The sequence below is a fragment of the Peromyscus californicus genome, unplaced genomic scaffold (assembly GCF_007827085.1).
Source record: "Peromyscus californicus insignis strain IS unplaced genomic scaffold, ASM782708v3 Scaffold_4__1_contigs__length_199733344, whole genome shotgun sequence".
Taxonomy (NCBI): domain Eukaryota; kingdom Metazoa; phylum Chordata; class Mammalia; order Rodentia; family Cricetidae; genus Peromyscus; species Peromyscus californicus.
In genome coordinates this window covers 34,547,235-34,570,120 of record NW_026294562.1, presented here as the reverse complement: position 1 = coordinate 34,570,120, position 22,886 = coordinate 34,547,235, and the positions used below count along the sequence as shown (strand labels likewise).

The 22,886-nt window shown below is 37.8% G+C and overlaps 1 protein-coding gene across 14 annotated transcripts in view; it reads right to left on the bottom strand.

Annotated features, from left to right (window-relative positions):
* The window catches only part of Rfx3 (regulatory factor X3), a 268,551-nt gene that overhangs the window by 78,904 nt on the left and 166,761 nt on the right, over positions 1-22,886 (bottom strand). For 13 of the 14 annotated variants that reach the window (XM_052713326.1, XM_052713331.1, XM_052713337.1 and 10 more), the window contains 2 exons: positions 19,473-19,731; positions 891-965 (listed from right to left, as the gene is read on the bottom strand). In XM_052713326.1, the coding sequence (XP_052569286.1) occupies positions 891-965; positions 19,473-19,731 (334 nt within the window). The remainder of the gene's footprint in view (positions 1-890; positions 966-19,472; positions 19,732-22,886) is intronic. The other variant, XM_052713329.1, reaches the window with a different exon arrangement.

The window sequence follows — 22,886 nt, the reverse complement described above, 5'->3', positions numbered from 1 at the left end:
ATTATCCCTAAATTAAAAAAAAAACAATCACTTTGGAAGGAAATATCTAATTCTTACTCAAATGTCACTAATCTTAATCTAGCACACATACCTATAACAGACTTAAGTCATCGATCCACTGACATCCCCATACATTCAGAAATGACCTTCTAAAAATAACCGTAACAAGCATTTTCACTGGTTTCCTCAAATTTGAACAGATGACGAAAATGTTGACTTCACACAACTTACCAGTGTTACAGTGATGGAGTACCTGGTAACCGTAAAAGCTTCAAAACCAGTAAGGCCACTCTGCTTGACTCAGATATTAGCAACTCACGGCTTACGTACAACTTCACTTTTGGCCCATTGTCATTTCTCTTCATTGTTTAGGACCTGAGTTCATCTGTGACTGTGACCTGCCTACCTTACAGTCTTACCAGTGAACACATTTTAAATAGTTTATCACTGCTTTTGGCATTTAGTGACTACTTATCCACTTAAAGACTGATACCAGCCACACAGTGGACAAGGTTGCTTCTATGTCTCAGATGTAAAGATGTGTATTACAAAGTTTTGCTTCAGAGGAAATAAATATGTGGGTAAAAAAATCTTTAAAATGTTTAAAAACACTATTAATTACATTTTAGAAATACATGGTGGCTTGTCGTTAATTTTCAAATTTGTATGTATAGACAAAAAGCACAAACACCCAGTAAGCAGCACACTGTGGTTCTGTTCTGAGACATCCCACTGTGTAAAATGGGCATTAAATGGTTAGAGTCTGAAGAAGCTTGAGAAAGGAAGGTTAAGAAGCAAAATAAATAAGGAAATAAATAAAACAAGCACTTAGAGGCAAGCAACACATGCAGAACAAGCAAGAGATTAGTGTACATGAAGAGGCAACTTACATGGCTGTTGAGAAGAGAGCTTCTGTGAGTGGACAGACCGTCAGACTTTTGCAGCGTCTCAATCGCCATTTCAATCTGATAATAGATGTCATTAAAAAAAGGGCTCAAGACAAGATAGTAATAAAAGGCTGACCAGAAATTTTTGATCGATTCTTAAAGTCTAATTCATTCTTCAATGATGGCTAATGAAGAGCTATCACTAAATGTGTTTCCCCCAGCTTTCCCATCCCTAGAGAATGAAATATAATATGCACATTAATAATAAGCTCAATTATAATAGTAAACCTTTCTGAACACTTTGTAATTATAATCAGTATGAAGATCCAAGGATCAAGAACCCTGGTAGATTGTTCTAGTTATAAGAAAATATTTTTTACTTGCATAGCTCAAGATGTGGGATATTGACCCCTCTCTATATAGCCTCACTTCTAAAGCATATTTAGCATTTGTTCTGTTCTGCCACAAAATGAAAATCATAAAACAAAATGTGAGTTTAAAACGCATTAGTATTTTAATGCAAGTTACAAAAACCCTTAATTATGCCTAAAAGCTAGTAAATCTACTCATTGCTCTTTTACTCTTGCATTAAAATTTGGAAGGGAAAGATCAGGTGAGCATTCAGATGTGACTATGGTCTCTACATTATATTTTAGGACATGATGATGAAGCAGAAATATTAGAATTAACAGCAGAAAAAAGAGAAGAGAAAATAACTCAGAGCCAACAAAAAATGGACAAGAACAGAATCAGTTACATTCAGTGTAACCCCAGCACACCATGGGCAATCACAAAAGTCTCCTTAAGCAACAGCTTCCAGGGACAAACCCGAGGCACTCTTGATGACCTCACATGTAAGACAGCTGTCCTTCAGTTCAGGGAACTACTGCACATTCTACTGAGCCAGGGACTAAAGAGCATGCATTTGGAAACTGAGTTATAGTAAAACTAGCTAATTAAAAATATCATTATACAATCTGAGAAGACAAATTTCATTAATTTTTCACACTATGAATCCATCAACAATTCAGTGTAAGCATTTATCAATTCACAAAGATGTACAATAATTTATTCTATAGTTAGCTATTTTTGAGATCCTGAAACCAGGCAAAGTGGCTTTTAAATTATTCCCTGCAGCAGCTGAGATGGTAACAAAGTTAATATTAAACTCAAAAGTAAACAGAAAAAAGTGATATTGTGTATGTTAAAAATTATCACATTTTAGAATACACAATGTGAATGTAAGGAGCAAATATTTTTTGCCAAAATGCTAAACTAAAAAAACTTGGTATTCTATCTCGTAAAAGGATCAATAAGTGCTCTTATTTTCAAAGGGAAAGACAGAGCATATGATAGCTGAAACATTCATGTGATTATAAATCATTTCTAAGAAAAATTTGCTCAAAATTGTACTTTGCAAAAATGCCTACAGTTTCTGAGGGTAGGAATTTTGAGGTGAGACTGCAGTTTAATAAACAAATATAAAACAATCCCTAATTCTTGACTTTATAGGTTTAAATGAAAGGTAAAAATTACCAGAATTCTAACAGCTGAATCCCACTTAGGAACCAATCCTTCTGAGGCAGCAGCTTCAGTCAGATCTGTCAGCAATTGGTTTCCTGCGGGAACTATTTGTGTTACTGACATGGCTACAATGGCGGCGCCTGATTTCCAGCTGATGCCCTACGAGGCCAGGTGCTCAGGGAATGAGCCACCCCACTCAGCCTGTTTTCTGGTTTTGTCTTATTTTTTCGTGTATGCTGAAGACTACTCCCAGTCCTTCTAGCTATATATGGTCTCCTCGAGCCATTTAACAAGGCACTCCAGGAAGGTGGCAAAATGGCAGGGGGGAAACAGATCCAACTGCATCTACCAGGACAGATACACTGCCTGTCTTGGGGGTGTTGATCCTTCAGAATACAACTTCTGAGAATATGACCAAAGCTGTGAACCCTCCATTCAGACAAACTGTACTTAAAAAGTTATAGAGCTGTACACGTTTTTTCCACTGTTTAAATTTTCTCTGAGTTTAAAATTTATATTAAAAGAGACATATTCCCTAGTGAAAAACATGAGGAAAGTGTATTCTAGGAAGCAAGAGATGAAGCAAGTTAGGAAGCAAAATGGCACAGGGTGTGCTCATATTAAAGAAAGGAAAATGAATGCAGCATGTGGTGTACACACACAGAGACACAGAGACACACAGACACACACACACACACACACATACACACACACACACATACACACATACACTCCTATGAGTTAAACCAAGAAAAACAAAGTCATTAATATTTTGAGGGAAAGTGTATGAATGTTTGAAAGATAATTTCAAATAAAGGCAGGAAGTGGGTTTTGATTAGAACAGTGGGTTTTGTTAGTCATGGGGCTAAATGTACCTTTCAAATGTTTATGAATTGAATAGAAACTTTAAGCTCGAGTAACATGGAAAACTATCTACATTCATATTCCAGATTTCTAGACACATCATTACAGGAAAACTGAACATTTTCTTTGTAGCATGACACACACACACACAAAGAGGCAGGGCATAGTTAGAGAACCAAACTTATCTGAGCAAGCAGCTGAGAGCAGTTTACAATGACCACAATCAGAGAAACCTAGATCCCAGCAGAAAACACAGGCATAGCCCCTCACTGTTAGTTTTATTGTGATTGACTCAACTTGTGAGAAAAGAGAAGTTCTACAAAAAATTGTATTTGGCATTGGGGTACCTGGAGGAATGGGAAAGGGGGGCGTTAAAGCAATACAGGTGTCACTTACCTCCTTCATCAAACATGAGATTCTCAAAAGACATGACACCATTGAATACTTAAGTGGGTTTTCCTCAATTGGGAAAAGGAACCATAGGAAACCTGGAGCACCTGTTAAAAGCTACACTGGTTTATTGGCTTCCAGGGTAGAAAACTGAACGGCCACTATGATGGAAAACCTTGACTGTTAACAGACTGTACTAAGACGCACCCATGATAGCACAGTGCACCTCGTGTGTCTGTGAGGCTGTTATGGAGGAACAACTAAGAGGAAAACAGACTCAAAATGTAACAGGCCTTCTCTAGGTTGAGAGTCCAGAGAAATAAAAGAGGGAGACAGATAAAGTTCCCACTGACACAGTCAATCTCTTTCTTTTTCCTATTCACTGTTAGGTAGACTGCTCAAACACACTCTCCCATACATGATCAAATACCTACACTCACAAAGAAAGCCAGGCATGGCTGCACGGCTGCCTGTAACTCCACTGCTATCATGAGTGGAAACCAGAGGATTGCTGGGTTTGCTGGCTGCCAGGCTAGCTGCAGGTTCAATGAGAAACTGTTTCCAAGGAATAAGGCAAGAGAGTGATAGATCAGGACACCCAGTGGCGTTCTCTGGCCTCTGGGGGAACAAAAGGCACCCATATTTCAAAACACATGTGTGCATATACCATACATATAAACCAATACTCACACACACACACACACAAACACACCACCACCACCACCACCACCACCACCAACAACAACAACAATAATAACAGCAACAACAAAATTGAAACACAAAAACCAAAAGAAGCTATGTATTTTGCATCTGGAAAATAGGATACTTGTTGGCATCTAAGGAATTGGCTAGACCCCACCCATTCTAAGGCTCAAGAGTAGGACAGTTTCAACTCATTTGAAAGGCTTGAGGCAACAACTGCTGTGGCCCTTGCTGCACAGGACTTCCTAGGAAGGAACTTGGGTTTTTATTCAGCCCACTGGGCATTCTGAAGCTACTGTAGCCAGATGATAAGGGACCCAGGCTGGCATCCGACCCTGATAGGCCCACATGATGCTAGTTTTGCAGGCATACAGAATACAAGAGCTCCAAGGCCATGGAGGATTCTATCCAAATTTCAATGGGGTCTGGGAAGCCAGACAAACCTGTAGCAGGGTCAGAATCTCTACAGGTAGCTCTTGAAGGGGCAGACTTGGTGAAGCAATGATGGTGAAGAAGATGAAACGGAGACCCCTGAGAGTATGATACTCTAGGAACACGGAATGTCTTTGGAAGAAAGCTTCCATCAATGAGTACAGATACCTTTAACAAAGAAAAAAAGGTAATGAGGGCAAGTAGCAGTAAGGCTGCAGGGTCAAGGCGACCCAAGTGCTTTGGAGTTTACATCACCATACAAAGGCCAAAGCTGACGGACATGGGAGCTACGGGCCTTACGCTGCCATGCTGGGTTTCAGATGTGTTTGGGTCCTGTCCCTCTTGTCTGCGCTCTTATTTATGCAACTGCATGCAGTCAGCAGTACTTTTTTTAATTTCCAAATTTGCCTTCAGCCTCAGTGACTTGAAACTTGGACTTTTGAGCAATCTTAGAACTATTAACTTTGGAGACTTTTGTGGATAGAGTAAATGCATTTCACATTATGAGGTAGTCATAAGCTTTTGGATAACAGGGGCAGAATGTAATAATTTGAATATGAAATGTCTGCAGAGGCTCATGTGTTGAATTCTTGGTTGTTAGCTACTAGAAGTATTTTGAAAAGTGGTGGGAATGTAAAGGGATAGAATGTAAAGAAGGAAATTGAGTGTTCATTCTTGAAGGTGCTAAATGGTTTTTGATTGCCTATTCTTTCTGCTTCCTGGCCATCATGAGGTAATTTACTCATTCATAAGCTCCTGGCATCATGGGACCAGGTGACCACAGGCACAAACTGTGAGTTATAATAAATTTCCCTTCATTCTCTTTCTCCTCTCAAATGTGTGTCATAGCAACAAGAATTTGCTTTATACAGTCACAAATGTAGTAGAAATGACCATGTGGCAAAAAGGATACTTATATGTGGTTCTTTTAATTCAAGAAAAAAAATGCATGAACTTTGTAAGGTGGACAACACATTTAAAAATATATCAAATGTGCAAATGTTATAGGAGACTAGAACAGTAAGTAAATATTCTGATTTCTCAGGAATTGGGATTTGACAATCAGAAGTAAGGGAGATAAAGTGCTTTCCATCCAGGAGATATAATAAATTCAGCATTGCTCCTACAAAGATTCAACAACACCTCAAGGAAGTGGAGGACACAGTATTTATCATCTAATAAGAAAGAGAGAGAGCATAACAAACATGTAGCTCAAAAGTCAGGTTGAAAACATTTTCATCACCAAAAATACACTGCCTTCCTGGAGTTGTGAATAAGGTGGCAGTTTCCAAGCATGCAGAGCCACACTACGTTACTTCCAACAACAACAACAAATCAATATCTCCAAAGGGACTTCAGAGAAAGTCCCACCTAGGTCCTGAGTTAAAGAAGACCAGAGTAGAGAGAAGAGGGGCCAATGATGCTTGGATGTTAAGAAAAAACTACATTTTTATTCTTTGTTCATACTCAAAAAAGAGGCCAATAATGTATTTTCTAAAATAGTACTGTGTCAACGAAACAGAAGTAACGTGTCACTAGTACAATTATATTCTGTGTTATAATTATCACTCTCACTGCCTTCAACAGAAGAATGCCTCTAATGGGGTGGCTTCTTACTTTGCTGAGCTGCTACCATACCTAAGTGCACAGAGCTCCCTGTAAATGCTGTATGACTCAGCATATAAGTGCCCCCCTTTTCTTCCTGCCTATAAAATAATTAGGTGCTGTGTCATGACCAATGAGCCCTTCCCGCCTGCAACCCTAAGGACCATTATATACCTTACTCCTGAAACAATAACATGAGCTGTCTTTCTGAAGCTGACCCCCAGAAGTTCTTTCCATCAGACTCAAGGCCTTCAGAATCCTGCTCACTGCTTCTCCCCCGTGGGCTGGTAGCCAACCAGCCCCGATGAAAAGACCCACAACTATGTTCTAGAGAATATAAAAAGTCTTCAGTTCCTATAAATCTTCAGTAAAATGGGGCTGGAGAGCTGGCCCAGTAGTTAAGAGCATAACCTGCTCTTGCAGGAGACTTGAGTTCAGTTCCCAGCATTCACACCAGACAGCTCATGATCATCCATAATTCTATTTTCCAGGGATCTAATGCCCTCTTCTAACATTGATGTACACCATGCACACACATGGTGCATAGACTATATTCAAGCAAAATACTCATATACACAAAATCAAACAAATAACTCTAAAAAAATTCAGGAAAATATACTCAAATGCTTCTGGTGTAAGTAACTGAGAGGATAGAACACAGTACTTATTTTGGAGCAATTGTTAATGCCAAGACAACAAAAACAAAGAGGTGGTAAGTGTTTTATAATTCACACAGGACAAAAAACAGGATCCCTCTGACATGTATTTACATACACATTCATGTACATCTATGTAAATGTGATAACATAAACAACTGAACAATTATATCTTATTTATGATTATTTTCTTTATCAGTCAAGGCATATTCTCTTGACTCTTAGATGTATTTTCAGCCTTTTTTTCTCATTTGATTTTCACAACCACCTCATAAAATACAATAGGCATATTTTCATATTAGATAGGCATATTTCCATAGAATACATCTATTTTCATATAAGAAAACTGAGGCTCTCTGGAACTGAGGGACAGTCTTGAGACTGCATGGGCACTGAGTTTGCTTGGAATCCAAGACTTATCACTCTAAATCCAAACTAATTTTCTTTATACTTGTGAATTTATGTTGATTGTCAACTTGACAGTATCTAAAAGCCAACTAGAAGACAAGCCTCTGGACATGTCTATAGGGGATGATCTAGATCAGGTTAGCACTTAGGCATGTCTATAGGGAATTATCTAGATCAGGCTAGCCTCTGGGCATGTCTTTGAGGGATCGTCTAGATCAGATAATGGAGGTTGGAAGACTCTAACCTCAGGAGCACCTCATGGGTTGAAGTAATGGACTGAATCAAAAGGAGAAAGTGGGTTGAGAGTAGGTGTTCATCTCCCTTTGCTTCTTGACTATGGATGCAATGTGATCAGCTACCTCAAGTTCCTGTAACTGTCCTGACAAGAGGAACTGTGAGTCAAAATAAAGCTCTCCTTCCTTGAGCTACCTTTCAAGCTCTCAAATGCTGCAAGTAAGGCTTAATGCGCTATTCAACAGCAACTGGAGGATAAGAGGGCTTGAGAGAGAAAGATGGGCCTGAGAGATGCTCAGCAGTTAAGAGTACTGGCTGCTCTTCCAGAGGACCCGGGATCAATTCCCAGCACCCACATGGCAGCTCACAACTGTCTGAAACTCCAGTTTCAGGGAATCTGACTCCCTCACACAGACATACATGCAGGCAAAACACCAATGCACATAAAATACAATTAAGTCAAATGAAAAAAAGAATGCTTGAGAGAAACGGGAATTGGTGAGCCCTGGATCTTGAGATTTCAGAGGGGAGGAAGGACTGTATAGGGAACTATACTAGAGGCCATTCAGGTTATATGCTGAGAAAGAATCTGACTTTATTCTGCTTTAGTACAGAAAACTTAAACAGAGCTAAATTGAAAGCTAATGGCTTTTTTGAGTAAGAAATTTTTTTTTTTTTTTTTTTTTTTTTTGGTTTTTCGAGACAGGGTTTCTCTGTGTAGCTTTGCGCCTTTCCTGGAACTCACTTGGTAGTCCAGGCTGGCCTCGAACTCACAGAGATCCGCCTGGCTCTGCCTCCCGAGTGCTGGGATTAAAGGCGTGCGCCACCACCGCCCAGCATTTGAGTAAGAAATTTTAAGGCAGGATAGAATTCAGTTTGAAGCTTGGTAATTATTCACCATACTCATCTATGTTGACAGTGAGAAAGAGCTGGATGGGGCTGGAAAGATGGCTTAGAATTCAAGAGTGTATCCTGCTCTTGCAGAGGATCTGAGTTCAGTTCCCAGAGCCCACATCAGGCAGCTCAAAATTATGAATAAGTCTAGCTCCAGGAGGGGCTGACTTTCTCTGGCCTCTATGGAAACCTGAACTCATGTGCATACACACCTACACATAGACCACCTACATACACATAATCAAAAGTAGAAAAAAATAAATCTCACAAAAAAGCAACAAGGAGGGGCAGAAAGATATTTTTTAAATGTGCAGTTTGTCAAGAGCTCAAACTAGTTTAAAATTGCAGCCAAGGCATGTGCTAAAACAGAGGCTGTAATGTTAAAAAGGAATTAGCCACTGAGCAGCGGGGCAATAGCAGAGGGGACCTGAGGATAAGGCTCCACCAATCAAAGGCTAGAACTTATGAAAATGTAAATTTACTTGATAAGAGCAAGACTAAACTCAGAACGCCACTGAAGGGGCTCCCTAGCCACAGAAGTCATCTGCCTAGGGAAGTGTTTCCTTAGGGACAGCACACAGGTTGATACAACTGTAGTCCAAGGTAGCAAAGTTCCATCCAAAGTCAGCAGCAGAACATGGTAGCATCTTCTACAGGGGAGTGGCTTTTCTGGCATGAAAGATGTAAGACTGAGGGAGTCATCAAGTCTTGTACCACTGTTACAGTTATCTATTAATTAGGAAATGTAAGGCAGGGCCAGACTCCCTTTAGAGAGGCCCCAAGAGAGCATGAGGTAAAGATGTAAAAATGAAGCTTAACTTGCAATGGACAATCAGAAGAGTGGCGGTGCCAGAACCAAGGAATGTCTGCTAAGAGAAGCTGCAGGCACAGAGTGGAGGACGCCCCACAGGGTGGCAGTGTGTTTAAAGAAAGTAAACAGAGTAGAAAACAAGCATAGCTCACTGCACATGATATAGGTATCACTTCAAGGAGCTTTGATTTCAGTCATATGTGTATCCATATTGGCACAAAGATAGTCAAGTATGAGGGCACACTGACGTGCACTCGTGAACCCAGTCCTGGATATCAATGTCTCATGGAATCTGAAAAGTTTCAAATGCCTTGAACAAAGTAGTTAAATCATCATCAGTTCAGGCCAAGTGACTGAGTATTTTCTAAAGATCTATGTGGAGTCTTTTTTTCCCCCCTCAAGAGGCCTGAGAAATACACAAAGGACTATCTATCTTCAACCCAGGAAACTAAGGCGCTGGCTACAGTATTGCTTTTAAAATTGTAACTTTAGGGAAAATGTTAATCAATATGCAATGTTGATATAATATGAAAAAGAAGCCTAACTGAGAGGGATTCAAAATAGGCTGTTGATTTAACTCTTTAAAAAACCTGAAAATGCCAAGAACACATCTAGTCAGTTCTACTTTACATCTTGGTTCAGAAAATAATTAAGGGTGACAACATTGCTGGCCATTACAACTAAGCATTTAGAAAACACACATTTTAGGGCTTGCAAACACTGTAATAAATGAAATCTTTCCAATTTTAATTCATTGATCGTTTCGTGACTTCAGAGAATTTGTAAAATTTATGAACACATGTTGTGGTGGTTTGAATAGGAATGGCCCCCATAGACTAATGTGTTTGAATGCCTGACCCATAGGGAGTGGCATTATTTGGAGCTGTGGCCTTGTTTGAGTAGGCATGACCATGCTGGAGGAAGTGTGTCACTGTGGAGGCAGGCCTTGAGGTCTCATATATGCTCAAGCCATGCCCAGTGTGTCAGTTCACTTCTGCTCCCTGAAGATCAAGATGTAAAACTCTCAGCTCTTTCTCTAGAACTATGTCTGATTGCATTCTACCCACCGTGATGATAATGGACTAAATACTCTGAACTGTAGGCCAGCCCTAATTAAATGTTTTCTTTTATAAGAGTCACCATATCATGGTGTGTCTTCATAGCAATAGAAATTCTATCTAAGACACATGTTCAACCTGAAATGTGATACTATTTTATTATTATTACCTGAAGTTCTTCTGAAAGTATTTAGGAGAAAAAGAAGAAAACATTTGGATCAGAAATGTATATACACCAGATGTGTTCTGATAACAGTTGGTGTTTAAATTTAGGTGGTGAAAGCATTGTCTTTGTTGGGTGTGACTACTCTGTTAACTTACAGCTTCACCATCTATGAGGCTGATATAATCAGTTTATGATGATATAACCACTAGAGAAGCCAGGGGCTAGAATTACCCTTTAGGACTCTGCTGAGTTAGCATTAAGTGACAGGGTTTAAGATCAAGCTTATATTTGCAAATGGACATAGCCCTTTCCAGTTTGTTCTGATCTTCACTATTGTATGTAGTCTATATAATCACTGCAATAGCAGTGATTACTCTAATTTGTTAGGACGGCAAATTCTGGGCCCCTTGCCAACAGTCACTAAGTCAGAGCTCTGGGAATAGGGTCCAATGATGCTCCCTGGAGTACCTACTCACATTGGAGGAACACTGCACTACAATGCAATCAAAGTTAGTTTTTCCCATTTGCCAGAGTCAGAGTGTCACTGTTACTGAAGCAGCACAATCAGGCAAGTGCTCTATTTAAAGAGAGACTTTGAAGTCTAAGTACTATATGGGTTTGTGCTTTTTTTAAGGCAACTTTGAACTTTCATTAGCAAAATTACTAGAAGACAACCATGATTTTGGTGAGTCAAAAATTAATCAAATAAAAATTTTTAAAAATTAACCTTCAAATTTAAAAATGACATGAGAGGATAAAACTAACCAAAAATACTTTCAAAAACCGTAGTCTGATGTGTTGGTTATGGATTTCAACTCTTGTTTTAAAGGACAAGCTTTTAGTGATGGAGCTAGTGCCATTGACATATTCTATGGAAACACAGCACCAGGGCATTACAATTACTGCGGAAGAGAGCAGCTAAAACAAATAATTCAGTGGTTCACGGAGAGAAGCTGTAGGATTGTTCAGTGGTAGAGCACAATTTATCATGCATGTGGCCCTTAGTTCAATTCCGGAACACACATAAACACACATGTGAAATGTTACAAATATGGAATAAGAGGATAATTCAAATTCAAATACATGAATACAAAGATGTAACATTCACTGTCAACACAAAATTCTGGATACAAATAGTTTTAAGTTTTTAATTAAATTTAGACCTTATTTCATTCTTAAAACTTCCAACAGTCTAATCATGGAAGAATATCTGAAACATGGGATCAAGGGTTAATGTCAACCTTAATACCTCAGAGACAGTCGCTTTTTAACTGTAAATTATAACTTTGTTCCCATTATATTTGCTAACATTGCTTACATCTAGTACTATTGACTCTAGAGTTTGAAGCTACCTCACTGAATCTCTTAAATGGTTTCATCTGATTCTCCATAATTTATCAGATACCATCACATCAGCTCAAATTCTGATGTTTTTTAATTTCCCTTTCATTTTTATATTTTGTTGCCATCTCTTGCTTACTGAATCTTTCCTGTACATTTTAAAGCATATTAAAGAAATCACATTAACTGTGTGTGGTAGTATGTGTGTAAACCTAGCATCCAGGGCTCTGAAGCCAGAGGAACAATAGCCTGAGGCCACCTTGACTATAAAATAAGTGTATTAAGAGAAGAGTGAAAATATCTTTCTTTCTTATAAGTCAAATGGAAAACTCACAAAACTTACACCCAAAAGTCTGAAAATGAATGTGTAAAATTATTTTTTACAATCTGTGACTGCATTACAAACCTTATAGCCTACGAAATTTACTTCAGTTAGAGTTGAACCCTAGCTACAGAAGCAAAATACAACACAATGAAGGAGCCGCTTCTGTGGTTGGTAAACACAACTGTAGCTATGCACACACCAAATGCAGTCACACTGCATGTTGTGGAAGCTGAACTTATAAACATGAGCACATGAGAAAATCCCACTTTCTAGAGAATGGTCAATTATCCATATGCATGTGTTGCATTTCCCCACTAAATCAGGGAGAAGTATTAAACTTTATGGGTCTAACATTGACTTTGATGTTATATAAAACTTTGTTTTAAATATCACCAATATATTTCACACTTTAGCTATATACCAAATTTCTATGAATGAAATATTAAGTTAGTGTTTTTCATTTGAAAATTTATAGTAATTTCAACGAGTAAATTTGAAGTTTGATTTGTAAATGGAAGGAATATCAAGAGAAAAAAACACAACCAGCCAAGAGGGATACAACTTACTTTCCTATCTACCAGCACTAATAATCTTAATTCAGAGTTTATATGAAATAAAATGCAGCTATTTCTGAAATATTACAATATACTTATTTTTCTGAAATACAGCTACAATATGAAGTACCTCCCTTCTCAAATAAATTAGTCATTACTGTAACTTCTTTAAAAATTCAGGGAAATACTGTTTGGGCAGAAGACTAGAGATCCATCATTCCATTTGTCTTAACCTTCTGGTTTGTCAAGATCTCTAGGAGTGGACTGTCCTAAACCTTAAATGTAGAATTACTGTCTCTAGTTCTTGTCTGCTTAAGGCTGGAGCTGCTGGATGGAACACAGAGAAAGTGATGGGGACTACAGGCCAGTCAAAGTCCTATTTAATTAAGACTTTAAGACGAGGTCCCAGAGTCAATTATGTCAGTCAATTATGATTCTGCGCTGGAAGCAGAAGACTCCTGATATTCCATCTGAACATTTCCCTTGAAGGCTCCGTTTAGTCTTAGCAAAAGAGAAATGCTGAGATCATGTGTGCTTCTGCTCATGTGAGTACTGTTTTCTTAAACACTTAAGCCAGCTGGAACACTAAATCATTTTTATACAGTAGGAAATTTAACTTATAATTATACATATTTCCAACTTTAAAATTATCTTCTCCCCAGCTTACCCTTACAGAAGACAAATAAATTTTAATGTTATGTGACTACTTTGTTTTTTATATAGTTGTAAAGCTATAGCCCAAAGATGAATATCAAATATTTCTCCTTGGGTAAAGTAAATAGATAAATCAGCTATGTTTAACGTAACTATTTTTCATAAATATAAATAGCCATCTATACATTGATATAAAAAGTCCTCTAAGTCACCGTTAGAGGCAAAAAAAGAAAAATATTTTTGTTTTCATTTGTGTGAAAATTGATTAACTATTCTACTTAGGTATTTATTGGGATATTTCTGACTGAAAATTAAAGAGTTGGTAGCACTGACTGCTCCTGAGAAGACAAAAGTCATCAGGGCTGAGAGGCAGACATAGCATGCATGGCAGTTGACCTTTTCAATGTACAATTTAAGAACAGTTGAATAATTCGTATAAAAATTAACAGAAATTTTGAAATAAAACAAATGGCCACTGCGTCAACATCCACAAGGGAATGAGAAGGCAAATGGTTTTCTGGGCAATTAAAAATACTTATTCATGCCGGGCGGTGGTGGCGCACGCCTTTAATCCCAGCACTGGGGAGGCAGAGCCAGGCGGATCTCTGTGAGTTCGAGGCCAGCCTGGTCTCCAAAGCGAGTTCCAGGAAAGGCGCAAAGCTACACAGAGAAACCCTGTCTCGAAAAACCAAAAAAAAAAAAAAAAAAAAAAAAAAAAAAAAAAAAAAAAAAAATACTTATTCATGAACAATTAAAGCACAGGAAAAATAAATAAGAACACCTACAATTCTAAAATGAATCAGATTTCCACTACATTATATAAATTAAGCTAAGTTTTATACATATAGTAGTAGATAGCCACTGAAGTTTCTCCAAATAATTAAGGTATATTACATTTTACATTAATTAGAAGAGATATAAAATATTACATTCAACATATTCTCTGGGTGCTTTTTGGCAGAATCTAATTTTACCAAAAGCTTTTAAATGTATATAATAATTATTACAAATAGATCCTAAAATTAACTTTATATCACAGTCTTAAAATACCTAGTGCAATACTATTTAGTTATGAAGAACAAAACAATAACTGAATACAAAATACAAATATTACTTAATAGAGGAGTGAGAAAAGGTTCTTAAATCATATTGCCATTTACTGTTTAGAAAAGTATAAGATATAACATGCTGTTATGAGCACAAAAATATCATTGCATTCACAAGTTTTGCTCTGCAAATGAAGACTGTTTAATTTTCAAAGTTCTAAAATGCTATAAATGTAGATGCTACCAAAATCCCCAAGAATTTCAAATAAAATGAAGGAAAGCTAGTGACACAGTCAGAGGGAGGAGTGTGATAGGTTCAGACTCATGACAAGAACCAACTCCCATACCTTAAGGTCTATGAAATAACAACAATAGATCCCTAATTTCAACTGAATGGAATCTAAAACACTTATTCCCATTACAACTCAGCTGAAGTCATATCTGGTGGTGATCCAAAAAAAAACTATTACTATTTCTTAAAATTCTTAGTATCAGCAGAAAATGTCTTTTATGTATGTATTTTTATAATATATATATATATTCATATAGATGTATACATACATAGTTTATAAAGTATGGGTTCTTAATGACCACATGATGTAGTAAGTAAAAGGAACAGTAGTATTGTCATCAAATACAAATACTAATAATTTGTACCATAATATAATCATAATATAAATTTCATTGCCATTATAACAAGCCAAATATGAAATATTAAATCACTCTAATAAAGCTTTGTTCATTTAAAGTTATAAAGCTAAAGTAAGTTATACTTGAAATAAAAATCTGGATTATTCTACTAATAATCCAGATGACTGAAGTAGAGCAAAGTTGTTTCTGATAAACATATTTTACGCTAGGAGGAAAGTATTCCAGGAGATGATATCTGATTTTTCTCCACTTTGGTATCTATGTAAAATCATCAACCTTCTTCAATGGCATGCCATAGAAGCTATTTGCACATTAAGCTTTTCTTAAGACATGTTGAATATTTCTGTACAGACACAAGTGGATTGTATGAGAGCATCATCAATGAAGCTATTCTGAGGACCAAGGCAGGAGACTGCTTGTCAGAAGTGAGTTGGGGTGGTGAGCTGTCTGAACTAGTTTCCTGTCAACTGAATGAAGGGAACTAATGATGCTGCTGCACTCACTCCTCTGCTCTTCAGAAATGGCCCATGTGACTATGGTTGGCCCTTGTAATCCAGGACTGTTCATCACATACCAGATATCCCTTATTTATGATATGGTATTAGTTGTATACAACCTATCAGAACACTTTTGTGTACTTTCTTTTAAAAAAAAATGAGGTGTGTGTGTGTGTGTGCATGCACATGCTCGTCCACATGTGGAGGTAAGAGGGCAACTTTTGAGAGTCAATTTTCTCTTTTCTCTATGTGAGTCCTGAGGACTGAACGCATACAGGTCATCAGGCTTGGTGAGATGTACCTTTACCCGCTGAGCTATCTTGCATGCCAGACTGTCTCTATCTTCTCCAGACTGTTTATAAGACCTAACACAACATAAATATGCTATGAAAATAGTTAAAATACAACACCATTTGGGGGAGAATGACAAGCAAAAAGTATGTACATGTACCACAATTTCTTCCCAAGTATTTTCGGTGAGTTGGTTGAATCTATGGAGGAGAAATCTGTGGCTATAGAGAGGTGACTCTGTTTTCTGCACGCAGGCATTTTGGCTAAAACACCAGGGATTCCTATATTCGGTTATACTAGCTATGCTACATGTTAAAGGCACAACAAGACCAGTTGGAGAAACTAACTTAAATGGCACACAGCATATGGCCTGATGTGGAAAGACGGGCTGCCAGACACTGGATTCACAGATATGCCTAAAGGTTCTATGGGGACAGAAAAAGACGCATGACAGCAAGAAGCACCTACTAAAAGCATGCTGATTTCTAGTGATCAAAACAATGAAGAAATGTATTGATTTTCAGCATTTGGCAAGAGGAGAATAGTAGGGGAACGTTTCAGAGGTAAATAACACTTAAATTTTGCTAATTTGCTATAATAAAATCAAACTGTAAAGTGATAAGAGAAATCATACTGTAATTTGAGCTAATATGTTCAGCATTATTGAGGTGGGATGTAAATCAAATATATAGCTTGGTAATAAATTAAAGAAACATAGTAAACACTAGCAGATGTATATAGATAGGTTTAGATAACTCATAACTATCACATGGTTTCAGTGAGGGCCTAGACACCCAAAATTTCTCCTTAGTCAACTTTTATATGTTTTTGGTTAAAAGTATTAATGTAAAAAGAAAACAACCCCAACCCAAAACACATCAGACTCATAACTCCACAGAAACGGATATTTTAAGTGCAAATTTATATCTATAATAAACTGGTATTTCAAATATAGTTCCAACTATTCTTGCTTGTTATAACTCAGTTATTTATGGATTTATTTGACAAAATGATATAATAATAAATTATTCCAAAGTTGTATAGCGGAAGCTCTAGGAGTAATATCATCTTGCATACTCTGTATAGAAAAATAGCTGGGCAGTGGTGGCGCCTTTAATCCCAGCACTCGGGAGGCAGAGCCAGGTGGATCTCTGTGAGTTCGAGGCCAGCCTGGTCTACAGAGCGATCCAGGACAGGCACCAAAACTACATGGAGAAACCCTGTCTTGAAAAATGAAAAATAAAGAAAAACAAAGGCATCCACAGTTTAAAAAAAACTATAAAATTAATCCTTTTAATATCTATAACTATATATAAATGACCTGAAGTACAACGTTTAGTTAATTTAGCAACAGAGCTTTCAAATTAAGTAAACATTCATCAAGTTGTTCCTGGGAAGACTTGGTAGCTAGAACTGTCGTGAAGGCAAATGGGAATGGCTACAAGAGGTGACGTAGGAAGAATGAGGTCATAAGGGAGGCGCGTCAGCATGAGAGAGTCCACGGTGAGGTGAAAAGGAGACAGCACACAAGGCCTTGAGAAATACAGGATACTTTCCCTACCACTGGGAATGGCATCAGAATAGGTATGTTATAAACTATTAGTACCATTTTCCTTTGGTGATGAATATAAACTTACTATTTTGTCTATGATATTTCATAATTCTTTTGCAATTGTCATGATTTTTTTTGTTTGTTTGTTTGTTTTTTTTTTTTTTTTTGGTTTTTCAAGACAGGGTTTCTCTGTGTAGCTTTGCGCCTTTCCTGGAACTCACTTGGTAGCCCAGGCTGGCCTCGAACTCACAGAGATCCGCCTGCCTCTGCCTCCCGAGTGCTGGGATTAAAGGCGTGCGCCACCACCGCCCGGCAATTGTCATGATTTTAAAAGCTAGAATGAAATCAAAACTTATTGAGAACAGCACTTTGTTTTATTGATAGAGTAACATGGCATGAGAGGATATGGCTGATTAGTGGTAATTTTCTTTATTTTGTAATCTGTATAAACACTTGTATGACTGAAAAATTTAGAAGTGTAAGATTATTAAAAGCATATACATATAAGAGCCAAAACGTATAAAAAGCACTTCAAAAATATGTACAAAAATGCAAGAAAATATTCTACTCAGAACATCTGTTCTGATGTTAGAAAAACACTGAATTAAATAAAAATAGAGGGTTCTAAACTTTGATTAGGGAAAGGTCACTAATAATGATGAGAGCCTGGACAAATCAGTCCCACACAGACACAAGAGTAATACAAAGTACACATAACATCCTGGAGAAGACCCATAAAGTGAGGACTAGAAGCCTCTTACTGATGTTCTTTTCTCCCCAATCCACCACTCCCTCATTCCGTTTCAAGAACAAAGGCCGTGGTGACACAATGAGAAAAGTGTGGACACACTGAATTCGAAGGCCCAGCACTACACTCCCCGCCTCTTTGCAGGGTTAGAGGTGGAACTCGGGACCTGGAACACACTAAGCACTGTCACGATGCTACTGAAGTACAACCCTGGCCTCACCACCACTACTTCATATGAATTAAGTAAGAAGTCAATTCCATTGCTCTTTTGTATCAGGTGATCAATCTCCCTTTTATACATAGTTGAATTTACACCTTGATGATATCAAATGGTATATAACTTCCTATATTTCTGAAGTCATTTCAACAAATTAATACTCTCATACTGACATGTGTCATTCTTCTGTGTCAAAATGCATGTTTAAATTTAAAAGCTTGAAAAGTGCTATATGAAGATGTGTCTTCACTGTATCATTTGCTCACAGCACCAACACAAGTGTCTCTCCTTGTGAATGAATCACCTGTTACCAGTGCTTCCCAGAATCTTTCTTTCATATATACAATGTGACTCTGGCAAATGCAATATAGTACATAGCAACACATCTTCTGACAGGGCCACACAACACAGCCCAGATTGGCCTCAAACTCAAAATCCTTCTGCCCCTGCCTCTCATGAGCTAGGATGAGAGGAATGGAGTCCACAGAATTATTTAAAAAAATTAAATACTAGCATTAATATAAATTTGATAAAACAAGTACATGTGGTTTTCTATTGTAAAAGCAGACCAGTTTTTTAAATGTATTAAATAAAATATAATATAGGTGGTATATAATACACCTGGCCTTGAATTCACAACAATCCTTCTGCCTCAATCTCTATGTGCTAAGATTCTAGCATGAGCCCCCAAATACAGCAAAGTCAGTAGTTACATTGGGAAAATTCATTTCTCTAAATCTAACTTTCTATTACTGATAAAAAGCTTTCTACTTACTGAATTAGGACATACATGTCAATAATGTTCTTCATAATGCTAACTCTTACATCCTGTAAAGTGGCAGGATATGAAAACTGCGTAACACAGTTTGCCCTACTCCAGTCTATGTGATTTGTTTCCCTGCATAGAGGAAAACAGCACACTACAAGCCACCGAAGCCAATGTAAATAAAAGCTCAAACACTTACTGTCGCTGGGGAGGCTCGAGTTGTGTGTGTCACTGAGTGACCAGAATTCTCCATTGAATTGCCAATCAGATAGGTTCCTCCGGAGCTGCTGATGAGCTGTCCTCCTGTGACGCCCATCTGAATACCACCAGTACCCACCATACTGTGGGAGGACACCACGGTTGTCACCTGTGCTGAACTTCCTTGAGTGTCAAAGTAATTTCCTCCAGTGTTTTGGCTGTACATCTGTGTTTCTGTATAAGGATAAGTTGTTGTTCGGCTTTAGAAGGAAAAAAAGAAGAAGAAATTTACTAGCTTGTTTATACCATGATTGTTCTCTTTAAGACAAATATTTTTAAAAATATATCATTAATGTCCAGCCTTTGAAACTTGTGAATTTTGTATTTTTCTATTAAATATTATTCCCACCAGTAGATGGACTGATTCTTCTCCAAATTAAATGTCATTTTCTCTTAAGGAGAACCTTAACTTGATTCTGTATTGTAGTGTATTTACCCTCCATAGGAGCTCATCTCCAGCTTATCAACAGGTCAGTTCACTGCAAGAAATCTGCTCACAAATTCTTTCCTTGCATCTAAATGCTCATGTATGTCCTACTGTTAGAAAGACTGACATGAAAATCTAACATGACCAGGGACCTGACAAGCCAACCTCTCGTACCACTTCCCATCCATGGATAACTGGTGATCATTCTTCATATCTGAACAGGCTTCTGTGGATTCCTTGCTTAACACCAAAAAGGTTTTGAGCTAAAACACTATCCATGCCTGTGTAGTAGCGCTCCCCTTTGTTAAAGACCATGCCAGTTCTTCACATACTCACTTGCCATCTCCCCAAAAGTCTGGTCAAGCTTCTGCCCTTAGCCTTTCAGTGAAGTGACTTTTAATAAGGTCACTTGTGACCAAATGTAAATACCAGGCTAAAAGGCTCCTTCAGCCCTTGTCTCTTTTTGACCTATTTCTAGGATGACACTGCTGACCACCCATGTTGCCCTTTTCTTCTTTGTCTGTTCTGATTAAGTTTATCTGATTTTTCATTTTCAGTTGATGACATCTTACATTATGGGATGCCTTTAATTTTTTTTAACGTGTAAAAGCTCACAAGAAGTTACAACACTACAGAAATATAAAAATGCACAGTCACAAACACTTCAATTGCTTATATCTTTAAAATTTCAAATGATAAACTAACATTTCCAGAGCTTGCTATTCTCTAAGTTGATTCCCACATGTGGCCAAGCCTGGCAGTTGGGTATCAACTAGCCTGGTACTTTACCTTCTGTGGCATTTCATTTCCACTCTATATTTGTTGTTTTCCCTCAACCCCCTTTTCTAATCTCCATATTTCCTGCATGTTTGATAGGCTAGGTTTTGTGGATTCTACTTTTCTTGTTACTTTAACTTAGACCACAGGCCTTTACCATGTACTACATGATATATGTGTGCTCACGATAAGCTATCATAGAGTTGGGAAACTTTTTATTTTCTAGTTCTAATATAAGAATTTTAATATCTGAATTTTCAATGGCCAACACTTATTTCTAAATACCCACACAATTCATTGAACATGGAGATGTCGAGCTGGTGCCAACATAGGGTCTTGATCTCTATGTTCTGCCTTTGGTGTGGTAAATAAAGTATTCTGCAAACTACTAAAAAAAGAAATGTAAACAAAAATCCAGCCACAAAACCTTTGTCCTACAATTGTTCCTGCCTGCAATATTTGCTAGGGCAAGGGAGGCATAGAACTTGTCGGAATAGCCAATCAATGTCTTATTTGACTTAAGATCCACTTTATAAGACTGAACCCATATCTGACACTGCTTGGGTGAACAAGAACCAGAGGCTAGACAGCCCAGAGATTTAGAGTAAAAGCAAACACTGCAGGTCTTAAACAAAAGTATCAATAAAATGACTCCTAATGATATTCTGTTATACTCATAGATCAGTGCTTTATCCAGTCACCATCAGAGAAGCTTCCTCATGCAGCAGATGGGAAGAGATGAAGAGACACACAGCCAGACATTATGCAAAGAGAGTGTAGGGGGAGAGTTTTCTTGGAACACACAGCTCTAAATAGGATGTCTCCATCAAATCTCTCCCCTCAGAGCTCAGGGAACCTGGTGGAAGAGGAGGCAGAAAGAGTGTAAGCCAGAACGGATGGAGGATACCAGGAGAACAAGGCCCTCGGAATCAACTGAGCAAGGCTCATATGAACTCAGAGAGACTGAAGCAGCAAGTGTAGGGCCTATGTAGGCCTGCACCAGGTCTTCTTGTATATATCACAGCTTTCAGCTTAGTACTTTTTACAGGACTCCTGAGTGTATGAACAAGTGGGTCTCTGATTCTTGTGCCTGCTCTTTGGGGATCTTTTTCTCCTGTTGAGTTGCCTTGTCCAGTCTCAATATGATGGCTCTTGTTTTATCTTAATATATTTTATTTTGCCATGTTTGGCTGTTATCTCTTAGAAGTCTGTTCTTTTCTAATGAGAGACAGAAAGGGGAGAGGAAGTAGAGAGGAACCGAGAGAAGTAGAGGGAAGGGAACCTGTAGTCAGCATATATTCTATCAGAAAACAATCTATTTTCAATAAAAGGAAAAAATGGGGATGGGGTTCTCTGCTATGCGGACAGCCTCACAGGTCCTTGTTATTCTACACCGTTCATCTGGGCAGAGAACTGCTCTTCCACCTCCAGGGTTTGAAATTAATGCTAATGCTTCTCTTACACTGATACGAGCCAGTTAATCCTAAGAATTCTCTTCTAAATAAACCATGCAATTCTACAACTCTCTTTTCCATTTTCATAATCCTTAATTCACAATGTTATTCATTATAGTTACATTCGGATTGGTTTTCTTTCTTCAAACCTGGCTCTCTTCCAATTGCCTCCAATTTTGGTGCTATGGGAATTTTTCTAAAATATAAATGTGGAAACCAAATTTTGCTAAAAAATCTTGCCATGATTCTTGCCTTCAAAATTCCCCTTGCCTTCAAAAAATGCTCAAATCTTTATAGGAAGCACCAGGGCTGGTTTGCACACAATCTCAGGACTTGGTTATGGCCATTTTCTTAAATGTTTTCTTCAGTAACATCACATTGGCCATTTTGCTGATCAATTTCCTCTAGGACAGATCATTTTCTCCACCCTTCTTGCTTTGCTTGGAAAGCTTTCTTATTTCCCCTGACCCTCTTCCTTTGTCCTAATCACCCTTAAAAGTTCAGCTTAAGTTCCTCATCTCAGATTGATTTTATGTGTCCTTGCTTACCACAGTCATTCCTCAAAACCATTACATTACATTCTCTATATTTCCCTAACATTCTTTTGCATGGCTAAAATACAGCTTCCAATACACTTACTGTCAATTCCCTCATATATCTCTATTCCCATGAAATTGTGCTTCACTTCTATCTATAA